The sequence below is a fragment of the Pithys albifrons genome, chromosome 5 (genome assembly GCF_047495875.1).
Source record: "Pithys albifrons albifrons isolate INPA30051 chromosome 5, PitAlb_v1, whole genome shotgun sequence".
Taxonomy (NCBI): Eukaryota; Metazoa; Chordata; class Aves; order Passeriformes; family Thamnophilidae; genus Pithys; species Pithys albifrons.
The window spans coordinates 35,223,751-35,237,518 of NC_092462.1; the positions used below are offsets into that span (position 1 = coordinate 35,223,751).

A 13,768-nucleotide genomic window follows, 5' to 3' on the forward strand; every position below is an offset into this window, starting at 1 on the left:
AAACCAAAACTCAGGCATGTTCCTAGGTCTTTATTTCCCAAACAAACAAATATTTTGTTCCTGTGGTGACATTGAGGATGGAAGCTAGAGAAAGAAATGTAACAAGTGATAAGAACCAAAGACCCAGAGGTACTGATGGAGACAATTGGCAAACTGATCTGTTCGTTAAAGTAAATAGAACTTGCAGAGGAAAAGCAAACTTATTACAAATACATCAAGCAACCATATTTAGAGTCACATGAGACATGCAAATATCAAAAACTGTATTCAAGAAATAGCTTGACATTTAACAACAAATTAAATAACTTCTTATAAAGATAAGAATAAAAATAAACTGGCAGTATCCATTTCTAAAGAGAGTTGAGTGACAAAGTAATAGCATTCAGCATATTTTAGTCACTGTAATATAAGAAAGATATCAAGCTATTAGAGAGCGTGCAGAGGGTAACAAAGATGTGATGGGTCTATAGGGGAAGCAGTATGAGGAGTGGCTGAGGTCACTTGGTCTGTTCAGCCTGGAGAAGGGAAAGATGAGAGGCAGACACTGATGTCTTCTCTGTAGTGACCAGTGACAGGACACAGGGAGTTGTGTCAGGGAAGGTTTAGGTTGGATATGAGGAAAAGGTTTTTCAACTGGAGGATGGTAGGGTACTGGAGCAGTCTATGCAGGGAAGTGGTCACAGCACCAAGCGTGACAGAGTTCAAGAAGCATTTGGATGATAATCTCGGGCACATGCTGTGACTGTTGAGGATGGTGCTGTGCAGGGCCAGGAGTTAGACTCAATGATCCTTGTGCGTCCTTCCAACTCAGCAGGTTCTGTGATTTATGTGTGCATACAGAGAGAAGAAAAAAGGTTTAGGAAGGAGCAAAAATAGTAAAGAAGTTTCAAACTGAAGACTCTTTGAATCATTTATAAGTCATGAGCTATTATTTTAGTACAGCTTAGTCTTAAACTAGGAATATTTCTGACTGTTTTCACTGCTAGCATTTTGTCCAAAATTCGAGGGTTTATGTTACAAATTTTTCTAGTAAATGGATTTTGATAATATGTCCTGTTGTATTTATCTGCAGTGTCTGTCCTGCAAACCTCTGTTCGTGTCACTCACTGAAAAAGAGGGTCTGCACAGACACAAATTTGGTTATGGCAGATGGAGTTAGGACTTTTTAAATGCTGGGAATCAACTGCAGTTTTATCTGGTAAATGCAATTCTTTAACAAATAAAATGCATGTGAACACATATATTTACTTTAAAAAAACCCCAACTTACCTATTGTGGCAGTTCTACACAATAATAAACAGAAGTACATACACCTTATGTTTCACACTTGAAGATTCTGAATTGTTCCTATGTCCAACGTTTTAAGTCTGCACTCATAAAATAAGGGCTTCAGTGCCTAACTTGACAAGGGCACTTGTACCAACACATGGGAAACCCAAACCTAGAAGTCTGGAGAATGTATAATAAATCTGACTCTTCAGAAGATCTATACTGCTTTCACAGAGAGACTGGACTCTGGATTAGGTGCAATACAGAACAATGCATGCATAAGTGGTGCATGGGACTTCTTTCACCCTTTTCTTGGAAGGATGAAAATTTTATGTAAATGCTGGTTCCAGATTCTGTAATTAATTTTGGAAGTGCCTTGGTCTCAGACTTTAGTTTGGGTCCTTTATACTGTGAGTATATATGTGTGCATGTATATGTGTGTACCTGTATTTGTACCCACAATTGCCAATAACTATGTCTAGTCAGTCATCTGTGACATCTCTAGCATTGCAAATTATATAGCATTGAAGTGAGAGGGGGTAAAAAAATGCTTAGTTCTCTAATTGTGCTGAAGGCATATTGTACTGTAATGGCTGCAAATTAAGCTCAAATTGTAAAGCATATGTATATACGTGTAGTTACTGTAAAAAATGTACTATTTACAGCAAATATTGTTTATGTCTGCACAAAACTATCACCTTTGTTGGCATTCATCTTTAAAATACAATATAATCTCCAAATTATCTAGACAGAGATTATTAATTATTGCTGCATAGTACATCAGTGCCTGCGTTCAAAAGAATCTTTTGCTGGAAAGTGTTCTATTATAGTAAAGAAGAATTGGCAATAAGCACAGTACAAATAATTCTGAAGAGAGTTGGATAATGTGGATGCAATTAAATTAGTTTTGCCAGAGACATCTTATGAAACTGAAGATTAGAAAAAGGTACTATGTAAGAACCTTATGTATATGAGGGGGGTTTGTTTTGGTTTTGGGTGTTTATGGTTGAGGTCTTTTTGTTTTGTTAGTTTTCTGGTTTTGGTGGTTGTTTTTTTTTTTTTATTGTGACACCATAAAATTCAGTGGGTATCATACTACCTGTATTTACCTGTATTCATGACATATAGGTTAGATAATGTCAAAAGGAGAAAAAGTTCTCTGCTGTGTAGAGAACTTAAGTAAATATTACCACATCTAGAACAAGACCAATAACTACAGGACAGTATTTCTGCAATAGATAGTGCTTGTATCATAGTTTCATACAGCTTTCTGTAAGACAATTGCCATTCTTCCTCCCAAGTGCTGGTGATATGCCTTATTTATTTCCAATGATCCGCAGTTAGAAGAATACATTGTGTCTATGTAGAAAACCCAGTTAGGGCAGGGTTCTTCCATTTGCTTTGATTCATTTCCTCCAGTCTCAGTGTTATATTTTCTGTGGTAAGTTCCAGAGATGTTATAAGTGATAAATTAAAATATAAACTAGAGGTTTTTCATCTGAGTGGCACATAGCTCAAAACCATGAATCCTGTTCGGCAAGAAGCTGAGCTGCTTCATCTTCTGAGACTGAATGGAAGATCAAAATGCTCAGCAGTCACTCAAGATCAGGCTCATTAGAGGCTTTTTTCTGTCAAAAATCATCCACTGACTCCCAGCTATGTGACAGTATGCTGAATACTGGAGGGTAAGATTAACCCTGTACAGCTAGTCAGTCTAATGACAATTGTCACTTTTAAGTCTACCAACAATATTTGTTCCTAGAAGAAAAAGTTTAGGAATAGTAATATCATTGTTGTAGTTTATTACACTTATATTATCATATAATTGACAAAGAAGCTATGTCCATCAGCTCCCAGTGCCTAGAATGATGACTGATAAGTGACCGTGATCAGCTCTGATGCAAGTCAAATGCAAGTTTGCTGTCACCTTTGACAAGGAACAGCCTCTAACTAAGTTGAGAATTGAATCCTGAATGCTTTATCAACTTGCAAAAATAAACTGCACACTTCAAAACAAACAGCTTCTAGCTGTGTTTTTTGAATGTTAGACAAAAAAGTAAACCAAACAAAATCAAGCTGGCAAAAATTTAGATGCTAGTTTTTCATCTGGCAGCTTCTATCTTCTGAAGAACTGCAAGCTAAGCTTTGCTAAGCTTAAAGCTCATAGATTTTGTTTTTTAATTAAGAGGTCAGGTTGCCTCCTAATACTTGGAATGCAGCAGTTTTCAGACAAGTGAATATTTAATATGACCTCTTATGCTATCCTCCTATACCTTCTAGCTTTGAACATTGTTTTAACAATTAAGCTCTTCTGGCCCTGTGTTTAAATAGCTGTCCACAGCTCCTACAAATTGATTTATTGCTTGATGAGGATCAGAGATGCTGAGCAAACACAGAACAGTTTCTAATTTAAGTTGTTCATCTCTGAGTTTGTTGTTGCTGCTTGATTACTTGTCTTAACATCAATATATGTTATCAATGTAGTTTTACTCTTCTACATTTTTAGAGGATTAAAAAGGGAGAGGGTGTAACACAAATCATGATATAAACAGAATCTGATTGAGTATCTATTATCAAAATTCCTTGACAATGTCTGCTGGTAGATATTGTTTAAGTTGCTTATATACCTCTGCCTAATTGTGAAAATTTGATATGACTTTTCCATGCTAGTGTCTCCTACAAACTGATTTTCAGTTTTAATTTCTCCTTAATTAACCTTTCTTTTAAAAAGTTAGCTTAAATTACCCAGGTATTTGACAATGGAATTGGCAAATATATGGGTTTGATCCTAATAAAAAAACTCATGGCAGTATTTTTGGAAGGGTATTTATGCTCAGCCTGTAGGAAATGTAGTTAAATCTAGAGTAGAATAGAAAGTAGAGTATCAGTCCTTATGGCTTTTTGCCCCTTTAGCATTGCTATGGACTTACACACCATCACAGCCAGCCTTAAATGCAGGTAGTTGTAGCAGCTCTATTACCTGAGTGTCTCACCTACAATGATATATCGCATGAACATTTTGAGCTGTGCCTTGCTTGTATCTGGAACTTAATTGAGAGGAAGCGATGATTTCAGATGGTTAATCCACCTCAGTTGTACCTATGGGATGAGGAAGGGAAGGTTGTCTCACTTGAATAGATGGGTAAGAAGAAATGATCTTGCAGAATAGTGAAGTCAGCACAAAGCTGCTGAGAAAGAATGTGGGGTGTGATTAGCAGAAATCAGCAATGGGAATGCTGGACGTGTTTTGGGACAGTGAAATATTTTGCATAGGGAAACCAGGCCTGAGAAGGAACCAACTGAGGAGGGGGGTGAAGGGTAGCAGACAAGCAAAAACTGCCTGAACAGCAACATAGAGGCTGGGGTGAGGGTAACTGTAACTGGGATATAAGGTGAAGGAGCGAGATCAACTTTGTGGTGCACACCTGGAGTAAAGAACAGACAAGGAAGGTGGATGTCAACAGAACTAAAAATTATATGGGGCAAGAAGACATAGGAGAAAGATCAAGTAGATAAAGGGAGTGAAAATAAAACAACAACAACAAAGAACCCTGCATAGCTGAAGATGAATCTGAGTGAGAAGTCCCAGAACACAATTAAAGTGCAGCTAGGGCAGTTGAAACTGGGATGTGAATCAAACACTAGCATTAACTAGATAAGAAAAACAAAAGTGGGCTGAACAGCCAAGACTGAAGATAGAACGAAGACAAGCTTGAAATACAAAGCCAAGACAAGGCAAAGCATGGACACGGGAAGCAAGCAGATGGGAGTATGCTATTTAAAAAACACCCTCTCCCAGGGGTTGAAAGGGATCCCAAGATTCCCTCTTCTGCCAGTATTAACCATGAAATCCATTGATGAAGACGGACACATCTTTTCAAATGCTGGGCCAAACACAGGACTACCTATTCTTATTAACAGGTACTGTGTTGAAGAGTTGAAGATTGAACAGTGAATGAATTATGTGAGTATCATTAAAGATGGGGCTATTGCTGGCAGAAGTCTGGTCATCTTTATTCTAGAAACTAAAGGAAGCATTGAAGAAAAAGAATTATGGAAAGAGAAGCATTGTCTAAAGTCTTGAGAGCACTGAGCAGTTGGAAAATTGTGTCTTAGCCATTGCCTCTGCCACCAAGTTCCTTGATAAAGCTGGTTCAAGGCTTTCAGATTACAATACTTGCTAATTATTTGCTTCTTATTTTCAGATGCCTGAAAACTCCAGGGTTTGATTAGAGGTAGTTAGAAAGTCAGTGAGGAAAATTATGGCAACTGAAAGCAGTGGGAACCAGGCCTTGAAGAAATAAGCTTTTCTATAGTGCCAAGTCTGACAGTTCTACAAGATATCAAACCAGTCAACTTATAGCTGTTTCCCAAATGTAATATTCATATTCTGTCACAATATCCCCTCATCTGAGGGGTTTGTGAAATTAAAATAGTTAATATTTTGAAACCCATAAATACTGTATCAACAAGCTCCATAAAATACCCATGAGGAAATTAATAACTGTATGCAGAGTAGGATCTGAATAAATGTGTAATGAATAAAGCATGGGGCATACTTTCAAAAATAAAACAGAAAGCATAACATTGCAGGGCTTTTTGTTAATTAAACTCAGAGTTCTCTAGAAAAAAAATGTATGCAAACATGCAATGAACAACTTTCATGAGTACATGTGGGAGAGAAGAGAGAAATAAGGTTTCTCAGGTGAGCTCACTGCTGTTAAGATCATGAGTGCTTGATTTTTAACTTCAAAATCTAATTTTAGTTTATATAATTTACTCAGTATGCATTTATAATTATATATATGTATGTTTGTTACTGTAAACAGTTTATTTGACTCAATGTGCTTTCAGCTTCAGTATTTCCCTACAGAATAACCATTTGGAGAATGCAAAAATGCTTAAACATAACTTCAGCTGTTTCAGAAGTGCTCTAGGTACCTCAGAGGCAGAGAATGTGTTTATCAAGAGATAAATCAGGAAGGTAACCAGCTCCCACAGAACTCTGTTTTAGCCTCCTGAAAGGTCCCAGAAGTCCTGGTCCCAAGGATCTGACCCACCATGGTCTTCAGCCTTCAAACCCTCAGGCATGTGCTGAGCTTGATGTTTGTGAAGAAGCCTATTGTGTCCACCCACCTAAAACTCCACACTAGATGGAGGCCTAAGCAGGAGGCAGCCAAAGAATGAGGAGGAGGAGGTGTGAGCAATGATATTTCAGATGTATTTTTTTCAGTTCTGTGATTGTGTTTGTCTTTTGTACACACTTGTTTTTTTAATAAAGTTTTTAAAGTTTCTTTGTTTGGGGCTTTTTTTTGATTTGGTGATGGGTTTTTGTTTGTTTGGAGATTTTTGGCAGGAGGGGCCTGCATTTTTTAGTGTTTATGTGTAGGAAGAGCTGAAAAGCCTACAGCTTTCTGGATTAAAAAAAATACCACCACTTCAAATGTAACTTTATTTACCATTATCTGTGTCCCTGTAATATACCCCCAAATCAGGAAATTTAAAGGAAAAGGAAAAGGAAAAGTGCTCGGAGCTTTGTTGTTGCTGTTGTTGTGTTCCTTTGGTTGGTTTCCTTCCAACTTAAGCATTCTGTCTTCCTGGCTATGTGTTCGTTTCTTTGGAAACGGCTGTAGGATGGATTTTTGATTGACTATGTTGTCAGATGGATTATCAGAGTTGTGAGGTTTTTGGAATGGTAGACATGAATGCATGATCAGAAAAAAAGATTTTGTACTTAAAATGTTTCAAAATTTTGCATCACTAAAGAAACTAAGTTGGATAACTAACAGGTTAATACAGGAAAAAGTTTGGAGTTTTTAATGTGAAGTGGTTTGGTTACCAGGAAAAAAAATTCTCTTAATATGAGGAGAGCCTTTTACTAATGTGACTGATGGGAATATTAACACCTAAGCAATGTAGAATAGCTTCTGCAGAGCTGCAATGCTTACCTTAAACAGTAATTCTAATGTGTTCTGGATTACAAGCAGAAAACAGCTTTTACCCTGACCTATACACACATTTACTTGTTACAGCTCTTATGTGCCCAGATTTCTGCATGACTCCCATCTAGCAATTCTGAGTTCGTTTCCTGTCTTAGTCAGGGCTCTGTAAGGCCAGCTGTCCTCAAGGCTGTGAGCACTTGGTGCCGCTCTGCCAGTGCTGGTGATGCTGAGGTCGGGGGCAGATTGAGCCTGGGGGTGACGTCAGTGCCTACCTTGCTGAGAGAGTTAATCTCCTGCTGAAGAGGCTCTAATAATCTCCTCAGTTTGGCAACTGGCATGTTTAGGATTGCATGTTGTATATTCCTCTTCTAGGGCTGTAAAGTAATCAGCAAAGTCAGTGTTTCTGAAGTTCTATTGACAAACATGCTTGCTAGACACATTGTTTCTTTTTTTTTTTTTTGACGGGGTGCATAGGCACACAAAAGAAAATCAACTTTTCAAAGGTGTGCACATATGAAACAAAGCAAGTGAAATAACAAAACCAGGTTAGGGAGGTCCACTATGTCAAATGAGCATGTAATTTATAACATTGCAAGTCAGTTCCAAGTGTCTGAGGCGGCTGGTCATGCAAAGCACATCGAGAAAGAGAAGAAACAAGCACACCACAAGTTTCTCAGGCTTTTCTGTCATCTGGTGATGTGGTGCTTTTTGTGTGCCTTATGTCACACAACAAACTGAACTGCTGGGGCATAGAAGAGCGATTCCTTAGTGAAGGCCACACCTTTTCAATGGCAGCTACCCATTCCTTGGCCTTCAATTCTGAAAAAACAAGATCTGGTTAGGAGTAACGTGGACACAACATGGATGCTAAAAGTGTAAGGAAGAACAACATATGGATGCTTCAAAGATAGTGATGCTACTCCGTGCCTGGCTCCTTAATATGTTCTATTATTAAACTGTTATTAGCTCTGCCCTAACTGACCTTTCCAGTTTTAATAGTATGACCCGCTGAGAGGGCCTATCTATAGCAACACTAAGGCTTCATTCGCAGGACGGCAGGAACAGACGCAGCGTCTCTGGGCAGGCAGTACACGTTTTGTCATTTGGCAAGAGGCTTTGCGCCTTGCCCTTCCCACTCCTCGCCTCCACGCCCCACAGCCTTCCCGCTCGCCACCGGTTTTAGAAGATAAGTCTTGATAGCGGCGATAGGAAGTTGTGCCTACTCTCTCGACAGCTGCGATAGCGAGGTGTGCCTACCCGAAGTTTGCGTAACTGCTTTCAGCTGCCCCTCCCGCCTTTGCGGCACCTGGGACGCCCCGCGCCCGCGGAGCCAAGGGGTGCGCCGCCGCCACTGCCTGCTCTCCTGGCACAGCAAGGGGAAGGGACTATCTCCGGATTTCCACCCCTACGACAGAGAGAGGGAAGGTTACCGGGAAGTGCTTTGGCGGAGAGAGTGAGGCTGTGAGAGCTCCGAAGTGAGTGAAAGACGCAGCCACTTCTCCACGGCAGCCCTTTCAAAAGTCCATGTTAAATGTGACACCCTGGCGAAATGGGAGTAGAAGAAACACCCCTCTACCCACCCCCTGTCGTCCTCCCCGTCCTTTACCATGGAAACTCGTACAAGGAGGAGGAGTAGAGTTTGCTACGGAAAGTCTCACCTTGGTCTGAAACAGTTTCAGGCGTTTCTGCAGGATCGGAGCTGCCGTTCTCGGGGAAGGGGAGGAGGCAGGCAGAGAGATCTCTAGCTACCTATATACATTTTTTTTCTTCTCCTCTTGATCTGATTTTATTCCAGCAGCACGTATCTCCACTCCTCCTCCCCCTCCCTCTCCAGGTTGATCGGTCGAAATGAGGCTTTGCGCGCTGATCCCTTTTCGGGCTTTAAAACAAAACCCGGCCCCGAGCAGCCGGCGGCGGCTCGGGGCGCCTCGGCGCTGAAGCGCGGCGGGGCCGGGCGAGGCAAGGCAGGACACGGCGGAGCGGGGCGGTGGCTCCCGCGGAAACTTCGCTTGGAAAATAAACCTCAACCACTTTCCTGGAGATCCACGTGAGAGCAGGAAAACCCGACTGCAAGATCTCCGTGCTGCTGCTGCATGCTACAATTTTACTTTTTGTTTGCCTTGATTATTTTATTTGTTTATTCTTACTTTCATTTTGGAACCAGTTCCCAGTTGCTTGGCTGAACTTCTGGAGACCAATGGACTTTTTTACATTGCCTTCCTCTGTTTTTAAACAAACTGTGGGCGCCTAAACTTTTCTCTTTACCCCTCCCCCTCGCTCCTTAACCCCCACCCTTCAGCTCATGGGGCTAACACCGCAAAGCAGCCGCAGAAGAGGGGTAAATACACAGACACTGATTTATTTTTCTCTCTTCTAAATTGTAGTTAATTCTTCGCAACGTCCTCCTCATCACCCATTCTCTTGCGCTTTTTTGGATGCCGGGTGTCGATCTGCGCACTGTTTTATCTGATCTCGATCCTTTTGTTGTTGTTTAAATGCCCTGCACTACTTATCTAGAGAGAAAGCTATATGGAGATAGAGGCGTATAGTGAATGCGCGTGTGTTTCCATAAGACACACTATCAAGGGAGCAGATCAGAAGCAGCCCGGATCCTGACCCTGACTGTATGAATAAGTAAGCAGGATGCTGACGACTGTGTGTTAGTTGCCTGTAAGGTTTTCGTAAGTTAAAAGGGGGACGGAGGAGGGGGGACAGAGCAGAGACAGAGCTTAGAGTGTTTGTGCAGAGGAAGGCGAAGCTCTGACACTTTGCTCCCTTCAGCATAGCTGCTGCCTCCCATCACTAGAGCTCCGCGCTTTGCTTTAGTGCACCCTCCCTCCCCCACCCCGCCTGCTCCCTTTTCTTTTCTTTCTTTTTTTTTTCTTTCTTTCTTTATTTTTCTTTTCCCCTCTCTCCGCGGTAGTTTGCTGATGTGCAGCCCGGATCCATCTTCTCGTAGCATCAGCGGGACCAGGGTCGGCGGCGCGGCGGGCGCGCAGCGGGGCGCGGGCCGGGCTCGGAACGGGACGCGGGCAGCCGTCGCCGCCGCCTCCTCCTCCTTCGCGGGAAGTTTGGCTGGGGTTTGACAGAGACGAGGGGACCCCCTGACAGACAGGATCTCTCTGCCTGAGTCCACCCCCTGCGCCCACCCACACACCAGAGACTTTTCTCTGGCGAGGGGGCAGGAGGGGCAGCGACGCTCATGCTCCTCACTCTGTGTCGCACCCGTCTGACTGGGGCTACCTAGAGAGCACCGTCTCTCGGAAGAGCCTCCAGGTGGAGAAAGAAAAAAAAAATCCAAAATCCCCCACAAAACCTGTGGGTCCTCCATCCCTTACCCTTCCTTTCCCAAGCCGGTGTGGACAGCCGAACCGGCCGCCTAGTCACCGGCGCCCTGCCCACCACTTCTCCGTCCGAGGGAGGATGAAGATGCTTTGCTGGAGGATGGCACTGTGGCTGGCCGGGTGGACTGTCTGCGGGAAGCCTTCCTGCTGCTCTGGCCTTGATTATGACTACTCTTACGATTTCACTGAAGAGGATAAAGCCGAGGCGATAGATTATAAGGATCCTTGCAAAGCTGGTAAGTGACTTCAACATCTGATGCAGCTCCCCACCCCCTTCCCAGATGGTGACTTTGTCTCGGCTTTATTTACGGCGGGGTGCGTGACGGGGGAGGTCCTGGTCTCACCTGCTCCCTCCCGGGGCAGCGGTGGCGAGCGCAGCCGAGAACTACGTTCAGGTTCCTCACCTGGGGAAGTATTCGGGACCTGCTTTTCCGGGACTTCCCATTTCTCTACCGCCTCCGGCTGGGGTGGGAGAGGGGCGCGGCGGCGGGCAGGGCAGGGAAGGGCAGGACCGGCCCCGGAGGCTCCGCGGCGGGCATGAACCCCTTCGGGCCACGCCGCCGCCGGAGCCGCGGAAGTTGCAGAGAACATTTCGGAGGGCTTAAAGGTTTCGAGGTAGGACCATGACCAGCCGGGGGGGCATGGAGCTGCCAGGTCATGCTCCGCTGGAGGCTAGCGGCTTCTCCGGGGGCCCTCCCCGGCCCCGCGATGGGAGTGGGTGAGGCCTCCGTCTCCCTCTCGCCCTCTTCCATCTCAACCTGTCGCCCCCCACCCGGGCACCCCTTCCCAGGGGCCGGGGCGGATCCGGGGCGGGTCCTCGGCGCCGGCCGCCCTATGGATATGGATAAGTGTGGATCGCGAGCGGGAGGGGGATGCTCGGGGGGATAACTGTTTGCTGGGATTTCAGCAGTGCAAGCCCACGCGTCCTGCTCTTATGACCCGACTAGTACGTGCTGCGGTTTGGTGTTTTACAGCCTGTGCGGTGGGGCCGCTGCGGTGCCTCCTGCGTGCTCTGTGCCTGACCTGTCCATTCCTAAACTGTGCAGGAAGAGCTCAGTTACAGCCTCTTCTCACCTCGCAGAGCAATTGCGTGGTTTTCTAGAACGTTTATCTTACTGATTTAGTACTGCAGCCACCTTAACGCCAGGTACAACTCTTCACCCGTCAAAATTATCAGTAACAAGAACCGACTTCAGGAACCGGGTTCATTGATATTTCCGTAGACAAGTGTATCTCGGTGATGCATCCCCCCTCCCCCCTCAAGTGTTATCAGCGACAGTGGTGGTCCATTCCCAACAACTCTATTGTTAAACAAGGGCTCAAGTTTTCTAGTAGCCTCCTTTGCCTTAATTAGTTATTTTATATTCTGAAAACTAGTTCAGCCAAAGGTTGTGTTCACTATGTCTGTGTGGTTTTCTTTTATCGAAGAGAATGTGGTATACATATATGCCAAATATGCAGACACTATGTTTTTCTAATCACAAAAATATTTTGTTCCAAAGTGTGAATTGTTAGGTCTACTTGCTTACGATTGAGGAATGTTCAAGTTCAAAAGGAACGCAAGCAACTGTAAACAAAACGTTATTTTTTCCTCAATTAGCACTCACAAATAAATGTAAGTAACTGGTCACAGTTAACTTGACTCTTCTAGTCTGTAATTACTTAAGAAGATTCATATGCATCAAGAACGAATTGCGTATTTACTCTCAGTTTACTGTGGTATTATTTTAGTACTTCTTGTTTTTCAGTGGGAATAATTAGCAATTATAATCCATGATACTAAATGTTTTGAGATTATGCATGAGAGAAAGACAACAGGAGAAGACTGCAATTTGATTGCCTTTGCCAATTCTGCAGCATCATTTTGTTTTGCCTAGAGAAAGAAACATTTGTTTGGAAAATTTTGCCCGTTGAAACATTTTGTGGAAGTTCTTGCTGTTGTTGCTTCTTCAGAAGTCTATGGTGCTTAGATACTACAGGGACAAAAGACAGGTAGGTGGGTGAAGAGTCAGCAGTGTGTAGTTCTTGTTAGCCTTAAAAGCAGTCACTTTGAGGTTTTCTGTTAAATAGAAAACCCATTTTTTTGTTTGTTTGTTAGTGCATAGTCATTTTTAGAAATGAAGATTCATGTCACTGCTGCACACTGGGTTTGTACAATGTACCCATCATTTGTAACAAAAAGTTGAAATCAATGAAACTGATCGTCTGCCAGTATTTTCCAATTTACTTGTTAAACCTTCCCTAAAGGCTCCATTAGTCTTAGCCTGTAAATTACTGATACCTGATCAAGGATGGTGGGAATAGAGGGTGCTCAGCCTCTTTTAGCAGTATAGATCAAATGTGTGTTCTCTCTAGGTCAGGTCTCATCGTCTGGGGTGGGTTTTGGACTCCCATGAGTAAACTTATTGATATCTTTCGTTAGGATGGTTTCCACAGTGAGGCCTTAGAGGGACAAAGCCTGGCTTTACACTTGGGGTGTGAGTTGTTCACACTCAAATTTGTGTGGTTGCTCTGTGTGCAAGATAACAGGATAAAGTAAGATAATCCTTGCTGAGATTGTGTTCAGGGTATGCGAGCTTTGTCTCTTAGATATAATTAACATCTGGTTTTACTGCATCTTAAGGGCTTTCAGGTGAGGCTGTATAAGGGCTTTTTTTTTCCTTTTTTTTTTCCCCAGGCTGGTGGCGGCTAGGTTCCAGATATAAGTGGATTTCTGCAACTTAGCAAAATGCGAGAAGCCCCAAGGTCATTTATGGTTTTCCCTAGTTATGTACTTAAAAAAACTCCAGTGATAGCCATGCAGATTTTACAGATATGCTAGAATAATTTGACCTACCCCAAAATACACTGAGGAAAGACAGATTCACCTGTATGTTTGAAGCTATTTGCATTCAGTTTTTCTCCAGTGAATAGTGTTTGCTGCTTAGTTTTTATTCCATACACTGCATGAGAAAACATTTGTAATCTGTAGACCGAACATGAGGCATCAGATCTAACATCTATAGTTGGGTAACATTATAAGTCTATAGCTCTTTATAGATACAGTTCTAACTGTGTTGACTAAGTGTTTTTTTGGTAGGTCCCTCTCCCTATTTTGTGAAAGTGATGGAGAAATTTACCAGAAACAGAATGTGACAGCCTCTGAGGTGTTATTTATGGGCATTCTGTGGGATTCTTTATTGGTACTATGTGTGTATTTTAACATTTTCATAA

The 13,768-nt window shown here is 42.8% G+C and overlaps 1 protein-coding gene and 1 long non-coding RNA gene across 5 annotated transcripts in view; one reads left to right on the forward strand and one right to left on the reverse strand.

Moving 5' to 3' along the window:
• Window positions 1-249: 249 nt before the first annotated feature.
• LOC139672346 (uncharacterized) lies at window positions 250-9,203 on the reverse strand. 3 transcript variants are annotated; one of them, XR_011697907.1, is made up of 5 exons: window positions 8,870-9,203; window positions 8,518-8,616; window positions 7,484-7,585; window positions 4,250-4,368; window positions 250-817 (listed from the first exon to the last, which is right to left on the reverse strand). It is a non-coding gene; the product is annotated as an uncharacterized lncRNA (long non-coding RNA). The 3 variants fall into 3 exon arrangements; XR_011697905.1 differs by having other exon boundaries at window positions 8,469-8,616; XR_011697906.1 differs by lacking the exon at window positions 8,518-8,616.
• A 1,131-nt stretch (window positions 9,204-10,334) lies between these two features.
• Window positions 10,335-13,768, forward strand: part of TLL1 (tolloid like 1) — a 127,119-nt gene continuing 123,685 nt past the window's right edge. Inside the window, exon 1 of one of the 2 annotated variants that reach the window (XM_071556206.1) lies at window positions 10,335-10,791. In XM_071556206.1, coding sequence (XP_071412307.1) covers window positions 10,635-10,791 — 157 coding nt within the window. In that variant the 5' untranslated portion in view covers window positions 10,335-10,634. The remainder of the gene's footprint in view (window positions 10,792-13,768) is intronic. The other variant, XM_071556205.1, reaches the window with a different exon arrangement.